Source organism: Balaenoptera borealis (genome assembly GCF_965194805.1).
Source record: "Balaenoptera borealis genome assembly, chromosome: 11".
NCBI lineage: Eukaryota > Metazoa > Chordata > Mammalia > Artiodactyla > Balaenopteridae > Balaenoptera > Balaenoptera borealis.
The window spans coordinates 27,642,921-27,657,177 of record NC_138868.1 but is presented as its reverse complement, the minus strand read 5'-3'; the positions used below and the strand labels follow the sequence as shown (position 1 = coordinate 27,657,177).

Here is a 14,257-nt window from a genome sequence, read left to right as displayed (position 1 = left end):
ACTAGAGAGCTAAGTAGTGGAAACCAAATGCATGTCCTTAAAAGTTTTGTTTTTATACTATATGATCAGACATCTATTTTGAAAGGATTGGGATGGCTCTTGAATGGAGAATGTACTGCAGGAGAACCAAAGATGAGAGCTAAATGCTCTAGAATGGATTAGGGAGTTACTGAGAAGTAAACTCCATAAGTCTTGGTAAGAGACTGGCTACGGAGGAATGAAGCTTAAGAGAGGAATTGAGTATAGTGAGTTGGCTCAGGCAACTAATTCTACAAACGGTCTTATCATTTACCTAGATACAAAACACCAAAGTTCAGTCTGGGGCATTATGAGTTTGAGGTCCCATTAAGACTTTCAGAAAAAAGGTAAATATCTGAATTTATGATTCTCAAGATCAGAGAAGCAATCTGGACTATAAATATGTTAGTCATTGGTATATAAATAGGAACTAAGGTCCTGGGAATGGATGAAGGTAAAAATATGGAACAAGAAAAGAGAAAATGGTCTTAAAAACTCCAAGATTTAATGGCAAAAAGGAAAACAAAGAGTCTTATGTTCATTTACACTTTTTAGCCATTGAATTTAGCCTCCTCCTTTCAAATACTGATCCCTTTCCTGTGCTCCAGATTCCATTCCTTCTACCTCATTCAGGTTCTTTTCCTCATCCATTGCCAAGAATGTTTTCCAGTAGCTTCATCTCTCTCTCTCTCTCTTCCTTCCCCTCTCCTTCTCCCACACAAGAAAACTGCTCCCTTAAACCTCTGTCATCTCCCTCTACCCGCTTCACAGCAAACCCTTCTAAAATGTAAAATGGTCTACTGTTATGGAATATTCAACTTCACTTCCCATTCAATTCCAAACAGAATTATTTGACTTTTCAGTATGCTACTCCATCAAACCTGCTCTTAACAAAGCCAAAAATAAATCATTATTACTAAATCAAGTAAACACTTTCCAATTCTTATTTTACTTTCTCCTCCTCTGCACAGCTTTCAAGTGTTCATGTTCCCCAAAGTTTATTCCTGGTTCTTTTTTCTTCTCACTCTAAAGTATACATTTCCTTGGTGAGCTTATCCATTCCCTTAAGGTAAACTCCCACCATGGGCTAATTAATTTTTAATATATATGTTTCATCTAGAGATCCCTCTCTCACATAGCCTGCTGTGTATTGGACATCTCCACTTGGATACTCCACAGGTATTTTACTCCAATTAAATACATTCAATAAAAAAACGTGATCTCCCATTCCCTAAAACAACCAACCGCACAACTATAAAGTTCTACTGTTCCTCCTTTATTCTTTATCCTCCACCATCCAGAAAGCTGCTCAATACAGAAACCTGTTAGTCATCTTTGATTCCTACTGTCAACCTTCCTTGGTCATATCAATTCCACCCATTATAGTAATCTCTTGATTCATTCCATTCTCTTTATCCCAATCACACTTAGCCAATCCATTCTCTTGCAGGATACTTTTTAGCCAAACGTAACGATCAAATATGATTATTATGTCATTTCTTTACCTGAAATTTTTCAATGATTTCCCATTATCCTTAAGGAAAAAAAAATTCATCTTAAAAAAAATCAATTAGACTTTTATCTAATTTCTCTAGTCTCCTCTTCTCTTAGCACTATGCATAAATTATGAGAACTATTTGCACAGTAGCAATGAGAGCAGATTTACTGAAGGAGGGGAGGGAGCTTCCTTCTCAGGGTAAACTTACCCAGGATTCTCTATCTCAGTTCAAGTTATGTATTCTGTATTTGTCCTCCACAGCATTTAGAGTATACTTTATTATCCTATCCACCCACCTATCTCTCCCAACTGTGAACTCAAAGAGGGTAGAGACTAAGTATTCTTTCTCCTGTAAGCTAGTACATAGCACACTCCATGAGATTTACTATGTGCTCAGTAAATAATTGTTATTAATCATTTAACACCACACTTAAACATATACCCTTTTAATTCTTCCCTTCCATAAAAACTTCATTTATTCCAATGTTTATATTATACTCTACATACTGGTACATTCAAGTATTTGGGATTATTTGCTTTGAGAGCAAAGGTTTTGTCTTTGTAAAAAAAAAAAATAGGACAGATTAATTTATTCTATGATAATGTTATACCAAAGATATATCCTAATTTCAGGAATGCCTTGGTGCACACATATGTCATGCTTCCTGGATTACAGTTAAAGCTGAAAAACAATTTTTCACTTCTAGTAATAAGGTTTAGAAAACTAAAGGCTGAAGTCGGGGCTTCCCTGGTGGCGCAGTGGTTGAGAGTCTGCCTGCCGATGCAGGGGACACGGGTTCGAGCCCTGGGCTGGGAAGATCCCACATGCCGCGGAACAACTAGGCCCGTGAGCCACAACTATTGAGCCTGCGCGTCTGGAGCCAGTGCTCCGGCAACGAGAGGCCGCGACAGTCAGAGGCCCGCGCACCGCGATGAAGAGTGGCCCCCGCTCTCTGCAACGGGAGAAAGCCCTCGCACAGAAACGAAGACCCAAAAACACAGACAAGAAAAAAAAAAAAAAAAAAGTCTGAAGTAAAGATTAGAAAACAAGGGAATACGTAGTAAAGAAACCTATAAAAATTCAATATTTGTAGTACTTCAAAGTTTTCAGAGCAGCAAAACTATCTGAGAAGTTCCTATTTGATATTAGATTGCTTTGTCACTTTTTGTTTTGGTCTTCTTAGTATAATTATTTACTACAGGACAAAATTAACATATATTGTTCAATGTGTTCATTGTAACTGCTATGGTGTTTTCTATGTGTTAATCTTATCTCCCCCAAATGAGAACAGTTTTTACTTCTATAGGCCTAAAATGACAAAGTTAGCTCCAAGCAGACAGTAAACACTCAACAGCTATTTACTGAACAATTTAGATTACAGATTTATACTGGTGAGATTCTAAATGAAAGCATCTAAACTTTGATCAAGCTTTGCAGTTGATATATTGTTAAATAGCAAGGTGTCGTTTTAGTTTTTCTTTTCTGAACATTTTTCTTTAAAAAACAAGCAAAACCCAAAAACCTTCCCAAATGAAAAACTCTAGTCACTATTTAGCAATATAATCTCAGTTTATCAAATAGAATCAGCCAAAAAGTCTTAACAGGTCACTGAGATTTAAAACAATTCAACGGCAAGAATTTCCATGAAGTCTGGATGTATTTTAAAAGTATCACAGATCACTATCAAAACCAACAATAACTATTAGTGCAAGCATAATTTGTGAGTCTTTTTTAGTTTAGACACTTGTCAATCATGAATGCCTTTAAAAATCAGTTACTCCAGTCCCCTACCCCCGGCCAGCTCAAAATTTTGAAAACAAAATTTAAATCGAAGGACGCAGTTCTAAATTACATGTTTTTTTCAATTTTAATAGGAATTAAACTTCCTATTCTAATAAGCTCTTGATTCAGAGTTCATAAATCACTTGAAAAAGAAAGCACGTACACATCTAACTCTTATCAGTTTTTCGGGGAAAAAAACCCCTGAAGTATTTTCTGTTGTTTGCAGGTGCCTTAACAGCAAACGACAATTAAACGTGTGAACAAGGTTGTCAGAGTAACACTTATCATTCACACCACTTATGGAAAGGCGCTCTAAGACTTCCAGAAGCACTAATTAAAATTAACGAAAGCTACTCACGGCGACTTGTCAGAGGGGTACATTTTGTCATTTGCTGTTTGAAACGGGGGAAAACCAAATCGCCTCAAAGCTCAGGAGTTTTTACTCTAACGTCTAAATCCAACCCACCTGTCACAGGCACTGAGGAACCAAGCCCAGGGGCTCAACAAGCAAGTCGCTAAGGTAAGAGTTCCAATCCCTTCCATATTACACAACCATTCAGAAAAAAACCTGAAGAGCATGGCGGAGGGAATTTTCTCCCAAAAAAATCAGAAAAGGGGTGGGATAGAGTATCCTCTTTAATACTGAGCGGAGAAAAGTGCAAGGTCCTACTGGTATTTGCTTGATATACCGCTCCACCAGCCTTTTCTTTAACTCAGCGTGAATGAGGGCACTCAAAACGAGAAAAATGTTGCATGATATTACCCACCTCTAGTCTCAAAGAACTCCGAAGGCTCTCAGCCAGTACTCAGGGGGATCTCTTTCTCACCTGGGCCTTGAATCAGTCCGTCGTCCTGACGTAGAATGCACTTTTCAGTAATACGCCTTGCCATTGGTTGACTCGGGAGGGAACTCTTACTCCTATTGGCTTCGGGAGCCGAGGAGGCGGCAAGGAGGCGGGAGTTTGGGGCTGGCTCTGACAGACCCGAGGCTTGAGCTCCCAGAGTTCCTATTGGGTCAACGCGCGAAGCGTCAAGATGGCGGCAGCGGCGACCTGCGGCACCGGCACCAGGAGTACTGGGTCTGTGGTGGTGGCGGCTAGCAGGAACAACGTCACCAGCTTCCAGCGGAGGGGTCCTAGAGCCAGCGGTACCGACAGCGGCTGCTCTCGACTGGTGTCCATCGCGGGGACACGACCGTCGGTGCGGAATGGACAGCTGCTGGTATCAACCGGGCTCCCAGCCCTGGACCAGCTCCTAGGTCGGTTCAGAACGGAGATCTGGGTTCAACAGAGGGAAAACTAGGGTGGGGACCTGCCCGGGGGAGCCACCCTGACCCCACATCTCTCTCTGACCTCTCAGCCTTCGGACGTGGAGAGGATAGCCCGGTCTGATGGAGATGGAGGGGAGGAAGGGTTGCATGGAGACTTCTAAGTGCTGTTAACTAAATCTGTTTTCGTGCTCCCACTTCCTACTCTGGTGCCCGCCAGCTTTTTTCTAGATTACGACAGGAAACCTACATGCTTTTACCCTGACATGCTTCCTAGTCAAGGGGACTCATTAATGTTTGGAGACGGTTTGGCATTGATCTAGTATCCCGTCCTGGTCTGTGAATGTACCCTTCTGCCAACCCCAGGTAGCTCACGGTTTGGACTAACAAGAGTTTGTATCAGTTGTGAGAGATGGGCTTCATTAGAAAATGCTGAAGAAAGTAACTTCCCCTCTTCGCCACCAGGCTGCTTATCTCCTGGTTCTGAATCTTTAAACAAATTATACTGAGTTTAAGAGAATGTGTGTTAAAGGCTTATGTGGATCCAAAGTAGTTAAAGCCGGTCTTTGACCTTAGCAGTCATACCCAGCATCTGCGTTAAATATATGCATATTTGTTTTTGTTATTTTTTCTTCTATATATTTTGCTTCCCAGAGTTACATCTCAAACAATATGTTTAAAATTAATTCACATTTGACAAGAAAAGAAGTCCAGTTTTTAGGCTTTCCTGTATAATCTCTGGAATTTTTCATAAGAAGGCTACTAAAGAATATGCTTGATTCATAACTTATGTTGAAAAGATTGAACAGATAAGATTGGTAGGACAAAGCTGCGGTGTTAATAAGGCTTGTAAATTAGCTAATTCCTATCAGAATGCTACTTTACTAAAAGTGGTCCATGTTTATATTTCATAACATTTTTATAGGGTGAGATGTGTCAGTTAAGCCTTGTACACTTTCATAAAATATTACAAATGCCATTGCTTGTTCTTGTACTTCCCTTGACATTTTTCCTCTCTGTAATTTTTTTCCCACGGGTAGGCTCTTCAGATAGGTTTAGTGCAATAGAAAATGACGAGGCCAATGAAAAAGAGTATGGCTTCTTGCCTCTGTTATTTCATGACCTTAACTGGATCCTGGTTATTTCTACATAAATCTAAGTATTTTCCCTTAATTGTTTCAAGACTGTTGCCTTCCTCAATTGCATGGTACTATAACAGAAATGATTCAAAATATCTAGTTAGCAAATATTTGTCTCATTTTCTTTCCCTTGTGAACCTTACTTGGTGTCGTCCTATATTTAAACTTAAAGCTTGGAGGCTGTTCCTAGTCTTTAATTTTTTTTTTTTTTCCTTTTTGTAACTCAGTGGAGATATGTAACTTCATTCACTTGATCTTGAAACTCTCCAAACAAAAAGTTCACATTTTTAACATTATACTTTCAGTTCCTCATTAGAATAACAAAATGTGCCTAGCACAGTACCTGGCACGTAGTAGATTCTAAATAAGTTCTTGGTTGAAGGAAAAATAATGTGTTGGAAAAAACCTGGACAAGAGTTATGAAACACATAGGATGGAATTATGTGTTTGAGTTCTAAAATCAGACTCAGAGATTAACTAACATGAACAGGGTCACAAAACTAGTGACAATCTGGGCTGATCTTTGAGCTCCACGTTTAGTGCTCTGCACTATGCTGCAACTGTTTGAAATTTCTGAGAACTCTTTTCAAGTGTTTTTAACCATTTATTGAATCTAAGCCTAAAGATTTAACCATATAGTCTCTTAAAGCACCCACCAGAAAGGTGACCCAAAGCACCTTCCTCATGTGTTTCTACAGTGATATAAACTTGAACTGTAATTTAAAATTTTTCCAGATTTGCTTGGGGATGGGGACTCTAATAATTTGACTCTAACAAGCTTATGCTAAAAATTAGTGTTCATTAAGATGATTGAAATAAGCATCAGTTTTTGGATATTTTGAAATATGTTTTGCATGTGTACAGTTAATTCTCAAATTGCACAGAAGTTGAAGACATTGTTATAATAGGAGTTACTACATTTGGAATAATAAACTGTCCAGAAGTATTTCAGTTGTTAACTTCTTAAGGCATTTTTGTATTTTGATTTTCTATTGTGTGTGGCCCTATGGAGCAAACCCTATACATTTGTTTTTCATTAAACCATTATTTGAATGTGAAACATTTGGCTGCTAATGTGTATACACAAAAGTAAAAGCAATTCAGATTATATTGTTGTTCTAAAATGTTATTTGACTCAGATTGTGACAAGTCTAATATAAACATATTGTGACAAAATGTAAGGATAGTAGGATTTTATGATATTAGAATGATGAAACTATACTGTGATATTGTGATTCTTGCCTATATATATTCTGTGGTTACTGCGTAACAAGTAAATATTGTATTGTCACTGACGTACACTGCAGTGATATTTTACTACTGCCACTGTGACATTATTGTAATTTTAAGTGCAGATGCAAAACATATTTGAAAGGCATAATATAGGCTAATTGAATATTAGTTATTTGATGATATGCTAATATTTCCATTGCTTACTCCGAAGTGTTTTATAAATTTGAGAATTCCCTATTACTGCATCTTTTACATGATCTAATTGTATTAAATATTTTTGCTCTGACAGCTTATTTTATTGTTAGATATCGATATACCTTTCCCAAGTTGGCTAATTTTTTAAGTTCTGAGATTTCCTAACCCAGTTTCTCAATCCTGCCTTTCCGGGACATTTATGTTGTTATTTGAGGTCCCTATATGTAAATATTTCATTTTTCTTCTTCCAGGAATTTCCAAAGAGAGATTATACAGTAGGTAAAGGATTCTGGCAGAATTTCACTTTTTCTAGGATATATAGTCCATTTTAGGACCCTATTAACCCCCAGTCTCATCCTTCAAAAAGATATTCGAAGGAACGATGACTTCTCAGGTTTAACTGGCTTAACTCTGTGCTGTTCAGAACTTTTTAAATTTTGACAGTCAAGTGAATGGAAATAGAGATTAGGGTTAAATAATAGTCCAGGAAGAGGACTCTGAAGAAGCTTGAGGGTAGCTGCCATTTTCAACACTGCTGTGAAAAAATAAATACTGGTGGTTGTAGTTCCTTTGCTCCACTATATCTTAATCTGGAGTGTGGAATGATATGCATTGATCTTGGATTATATATTTAACATAATCCTGGTTATGACATTTTAACAATTGATAGCTGTACATTTAAAGTAAAAGTAGCTTATTCCTTTGTATTGCTATGTAAAATTGTTTTGTGTAATTTAATCTACAGAACCATTCTCATTGCTGATGGCTTGTCTTTTTTGATTCCCATATTTGCCCTGCCAATAGTTGTGATAATCAAGAGTTGTTGGGATGTTTCATACCTCCTAGAGAGAGAAGAAAAAGTAGACCTGTTAATGACAGAACTGCAATTTAATTTGAAGTGTGGCATTAGTTAAGTAGTTAAGGACATTGCCATGAACCAAGAATATGAACTGGTTTTTTACGTTGCATTTTCCCTAAAATGCCTTTCTATAATTTTAAGCAAAACCATTTATAGAGAGCACTGGAAAGGACTGGTATAAATCACTTATCTTTCCTGACTTTTATTTCTTTTCCCTTTTACTTCCTCTAACTTTGAAAAAGGAGTTGCCCTTGTTGTAAAATAAGATACCGCTTCTGGACCTTAATATTCTAATATATTAATTTGACCTCATTTACCCTAAATTTATAGCTTAATTAAAGAGTTTTTTGGGGAAGTGTGTGGGATTGAATTTTCTCCCTCTAATATATCACTTTCTAACTTCACATGAATTTTTTTTTAATTCTTTCCTTCATATTTAAAAAAAAATAGAAAGATATTGACACTTAAAACCTTAAATTTTCTGATGTTTTTATGCTATCAGATTTTTTTCTAGTTTTAAGACAAAATGCTGTCATTTTTTTAAAATGTGAAAGCTTGATGAAATTAATACTTTAAGATATCAGACTTACAAAGTATCTTCAAGCTTTCAAACTCATGTAGTCTTACAAGTTGATAAAATATTCTACCCATATTTTTTAGTAAGCTGGAGAATAACTTAAATATACTTCTTAAAAAGGTCCAGAAGTAAAACCAACAGTTTATTTGCTTAGTGACTTAGAATATTGATGATTTCTCTAAGATATGATTAAAGAGAAGAGGAGACCATAAACAATACCATTTTACTCCTTTGTATGTTTCATTATAGAGATAAGACGAGTGCTTACTTAACCCATTACTTACATGTCAGACATTTTAGTGGACTATTAGGAACTATTTTATTTCTATTTTAATTGGGAACTATTAGTGTGAAATCTGTGTTGCTTTTGAAGTTACTAATGGATTACTGAATTTAAAGATGTATTAAAACTAACTTTTGTTGAACATGCCATGTCAAGACATCTTGTCATGGTTGGTTGTTGAAGCTTTTCAATTTTTGGTAGGGAGCATGACTACAAACTTATTCAAATTTACTCTAGTTTAAAATATAACTAGAACCTCAGTATATCAAGTGAGTTATTTCAAAATACCTTATACAGAAGTATTTTGGGGAAATGTGGGGTCTTGTCACACACTAAAATGAAGTTTGGAAGACTAGAGGAACTTTGCTGCTATGTGTGTGTGTATGTACATGTCAAATAATTTTACCTCATATACATAGAATAAAAACTTGATTTACCAATAATTAATAAGGTGGCTTCTTATTTCCCATGACCAACCTTCCAAATGACCAACGTTTACTAGGGCCAATTCAAATTTAAGTCTAGTGAATTTACATTATATAGCCCATTAGAAAAAAAGAAAGTTGCCTTTTTGTAAGAGAAGTCCTGATAGAATATTAATTTGGCTGATAAAAGTTATTAAACTGTCTTCATATTATCTTGTTTTAAGTAATGTTCAAATTTTCCAAACATCAGAATTTTAATATATGTGAGATTTTAAAAATTCGAGAGGTGGTTCCTGAATTATCAGGAACAGTGGATTGTTCTGACTCATTCTTACAGAAAACTACCTTAGCCTAGTCTGATTTACTGTTAAGGTGATCACCATTTATCTAATGATACAGTTTTAGTGTATCATTTAGTTTCTAGTCAGAAAATAATTGCCAGACTCGTAAGGGTAGCTCTTACTGTACCTCCTTGGGCAAGTCACCTGAGCAAGGTATCACTTCATTTAATAGGGAAACTATTTCTTTATCTGTTCTCATTATTTCCCTGTGAATATAATTCACAAAATACTTCTCTAACTATTCGACTTGGAGGCCTTATATAAATTCCTAATTTGAGGAGACATGAATGTAGACCCAAAGAAGTTTAGATAAGAAATTTAAATCCTTCCTATAAAAATTAAGTTATAGAAAGAAAGACAGCTAACTTTTTTATAGTACTTGCTGTAGACTAGACACTGCAGTATCTGTTACGTGCTTGTATTATTTCATCTCAAATACACAAAATGATGATTACGTAGTTAAATGTTTATTTTTGCATGTAAGGGAAAATAGTGAAGTAAGGAGTTGGAAAGTGTGATTTAAAGTGTTTAAAATGGATTAAAAAGTTAGTAGTGGTCTATATGTAGCGCAAACTATAAAATTAAATATTTAGTCTAATCTTGTCCCAAAGAAAATTTGCTCTGATCCTTAATGGTTATTATCATCACACGTATTTCAGTTTATGTTAATCTTTTAGTTTGACCAACATTTGGAGTTATCCTGTGTAGTCTGATGTGGCTTTAAATGCTAAAATGAAGGAACTTATCTCAATGTGAAATTAAAATACATATTTGATTCTATAAAAAATCCACTTAAAAATATATAAATGTATTGGTTTCATTTTTTAAAAAATTGTTTTCTAACAATTTGGAATGTTTTGTTTATAAAGTCCCCAAATGTTGGATTGTATTCTGTGTGCATGCATGTTACCAAGTTTCAAATTCTTTGAAACATAACAGTTATTTACGCTTATTTGCAAGGCAAAAAATAAGCACTATCAAATGAATTTTTCATACTAAGTTTTTCTATATAGTGTTCGCCACTACAAACTTTTTTGGGGAAAAGTTCTTTATTGTTATTCTAAATGTTTCACCGTTTTGTGCAAACAAACAAAACCCCAGTAATATTGTCTTCAACTGTCCAACAATTTTTAGTTTCTTTTTAAATTAATTATACTTTAAGTACATTTCATTCTTTGTGTACACATTCTTAAATTTTTAAGTGAATTTGTTAGTGTTTGCAACATTAATTATACATAGTAATACTTTTACAAGTGGTTTTACAAATAAAATATCAGGAGTCAAATGGTTGAATGTCTTTATCTTTCTGATGTTGTTCTAGTTTCCTAAAACTTGATTTTAAATTGATTTTTAATAAACTTTGAGTTATATGTTTATGATCATATTACCCTAATTCAGATATTTAAAATAACATTTTCTAGTAAAATTGAAAATGTGTTTTGTGATTGTGGTGATTGTGCCTTTTTTGTTTGAAATGACAAAAATATTTAGAGTATGTCCTGACTTTGTGTATATTATTAATAATGGAAAAAGAATTCGTTTTAATTATCAGGGTTTTTTTCCCAAGGCTTATTAAATTTGAGAATAAATATTAAAGTGGAATTTCTATTATAATAACCTTTCTTTTCTATGTTGTACTTCTGTTGTAGTTAAGTTACTGTGCACATTTAGGTCTCAGCTATTGAGCTAATTTATTAGCAAGTGCTAAATATAACGTTTATGGAATGCTTAACCGGTTATGTTGACTGCTGCATGGTCCTAACACAGGAGAAAGGAGGCTAGTACAGTATATTATGAAAGTAATTGTAATGTGTAGTGTATAATTACATATAATAGGTAATTATTTCATAATAGCACCTTAAGCAAAGTCTGCAAAGGTAATTAAAATGTTGTTTTTAACTGCAATTTTAAAGTTATTGAAGTACCTGTCCTTGCTAATGCCTAACTTTTATGCTAAAGATAATGTGAAAAGGTAGATTAATTTTCTTCTTGGTTTTGTTTTATTTCCAGGTGGAGGTTTGGCCGTTGGAACAGTTCTTCTAATTGGTTAGTATAGCATACATACTTTGCTCTTCCCAATCACAGTCTTCTGTTGTGCATAATGATTTTATGGGTTTGCCTATTCTGAAATTAAGTATTTAGCACTCTACAAGAGTTAAGGTAAATTATACAAGAGCTAAGGTAAATTAAAGAGGAATTGCCTTAAGTTCTAATTTAAATTAAAATGTTGATCTGAACTTGAAATGAATTAGGAAAATATATATATGAAAATGTAGCTCTTATAATTTAAAAATGTTCAGAGTGCTTCGCCCTCCATTTGTTTTAAAAAAACTAAAATTAATGCCAATAGATTTTTTGGAGAATCTCAGTACTTAGAGTGGGATTATTACAGTGATTCATTTGATAAGTTGATGTACACATAAGCCCATTGTATATATCACAGATTTTTATCATAATTGTCTTCTAATTGAAAGAAAAGTAACAAACTGATAAATCACATCTTTGTTCATCTTTAAAGCTTCATTGGTTCTTACTTAAATACACATACATAGCCCTACTTAGCGTTTTTTTAAGTTTAGATCATAGAATCTTGGAATTGAAATAAACCTTGGCGGTTATATAATCAAAGCTCCCATTTGGCCACAAATCACTTTTCCATAATCCTTGACAGATATCAAACACCATTTGAGTACAGATTATCTAGTTTAAAGGGCTGACTACTTTACAAAGCAATGCTTTGTTATTGAAAATGTATGATTTATTAGAAAGTTCTGTATATTAATGTTTAATTTGTATGCCTGTAACAAGTTTGTTGTTCCTAGTTTTGTCCTCTGATACTCTTTCACATGACACTCTTAAAATATTTGAAAATAACTATTTAATCACCTCAAATCTTCTCCAAACTAAATAGACATAGTTTCTTAAACTGGTTTCACACTCCTCACTCTCCTGGTTGTTCTCGTGTAGCACCTTTTGGTCTGACATTGTCTCTTTAACTGTGCCCAGAACTGAATACAATACTCCAAATTTAGTGTGACCTATGCTTAAATTCTAGAAATGGTCATGTCAGTTGCATTTTTTAAATTTATCTTTTAGTAAGTAAAGAATGATTGAAGGAATTTTGGGAAAAAATAATTCACAGTTTTGATATAAGTATATAAATACAGAAAATATAAAAGGACAGGTAGAAAAATTGCGCTGTCCTTTCAGTTCCTCACTCCCCATACCCAGGGACAATATTGTCCTGGGTTTCCCACCCAGATATTTCAACATAACTAATATACATGGGAGCATTCAGCACCTTGCTTTTTCTGCTTAATACATGTTAGAGATCAGTCCATGTGCATTCATATAGATATACCTCATTCTTCTCAACAACTGAATAGGATTTTATTGTATGGTTATGCCACAATTTACTTAAATCATTCTCTACTGATAAGTTTAACTCATTATTTTCTGTTACTAACAATCCTATTGTACAAGTCTTATATATAAGGTCTGCATACACATATAAGTATATAGTATCTATAGAATAAATTCCAAGATATAGGCTTACTTGATAGAAGCATGTTAAATTGTATTAGATATTAGATTGCTCTGCCAAGAGATTATGCTACCTTATACTTCAATCAACTGTTATAAGAATATTAGGTTACCCTTACCCTGAACAACAATGTGCATTATCAAACATTTTAATCTTTACCAGTCCAAATAGGTGAAAAGTGAAGAATGGCATTTCATGATTTGAACCTGGGACTTTTCTCTTTGATGAACAAAAATCTGGAGATTATTATAATGGTTTAAAAAATATCCAGCTAAATTTTTATTCTTTTCTCCAGGGGAAGTATGTGTGAATGATACTAAGAATCCAATGACGACTGAAAATTCATTCAAAAAATGTTCATTGAGCACCCAGGTGCATGCTAGATATTGGGGTTACAAATATAAATGAGTTACTCTCTTCCCTTAAGGAGGAGACATAAGTAAAGTAAATAATTACAACATAAGTTAATACCATAATAGATGCGTTTATTATTACTACACTTTATTGTTGATTGTAGCTGTACAAGGGACCGCTATTGACTTTTTTATATCCATCTTATAACCAGCAACTTTTGAATTGTTTGTAGATTCACTTGAATTTTCTAAGTAGGCAATCATCTTCTGCAAACATTGAAAATGTTATTTCATAACAGATTTTGGTGTTTTAAAAGTGAGTGCTTCCATAACAAATATAAAATAAAAATATGGGAGTGGCTTTAGAACCAGGCAGTGGGCAAGGGCTGGAAGGATTTTGAGGAACACATTAGAAAAAGCCTAAATCACTGTAAACAGATCGTTAGTAGAACTCTGTACTTTGAGGACACTGCCAATGAGGATGAAAAGGAAGAAGGTCCATGTTACTGAAAGCTGGAGGAAGAGAATCCTTGTTACATAGTGACAGAAAGCTTAACGTTGATGTCGGCAGTTATGTGGAAACAACACATGTCTAATGAACTTGGTGATCTGGCTAAGAAGATATTTTGACAATATATAATAAGGAAAAATCAAATAAGAATAACTAAAGCACAGTGACAGATAAAAAAAAAAGGGTCTGCCTTTGATGAAATATCAATTCACCAAGTATTAAACTAGGTAT

The 14,257-nt window shown here is 34.6% G+C and overlaps 2 protein-coding genes across 4 annotated transcripts in view; one reads left to right on the top strand and one right to left on the bottom strand.

Annotated features, from left to right (window-relative positions):
- The window catches only part of IMMP1L (inner mitochondrial membrane peptidase subunit 1), a 73,218-nt gene extending 69,056 nt beyond the window's left edge, over nt 1–4,162 (bottom strand). The window contains exon 1 of one of the 2 annotated variants that reach the window (XM_082343872.1): nt 4,067–4,162. The gene's annotated coding sequence lies outside the window, so the exon portion shown is untranslated. The remainder of the gene's footprint in view (nt 1–4,066) is intronic. The other variant, XM_082343873.1, reaches the window with a different exon arrangement.
- A 78-nt stretch (nt 4,163–4,240) lies between these two features.
- The window catches only part of ELP4 (elongator acetyltransferase complex subunit 4), a 235,213-nt gene continuing 225,196 nt past the window's right edge, over nt 4,241–14,257 (top strand). Inside the window, exons 1-2 of one of the 2 annotated variants that reach the window (XM_082343807.1) lie at nt 4,241–4,557; nt 11,629–11,664. In XM_082343807.1, coding sequence (XP_082199933.1) covers nt 4,335–4,557; nt 11,629–11,664 — 259 coding nt within the window. In that variant the 5' untranslated portion in view covers nt 4,241–4,334. The remainder of the gene's footprint in view (nt 4,558–11,628; nt 11,665–14,257) is intronic. The other variant, XM_082343808.1, reaches the window with a different exon arrangement.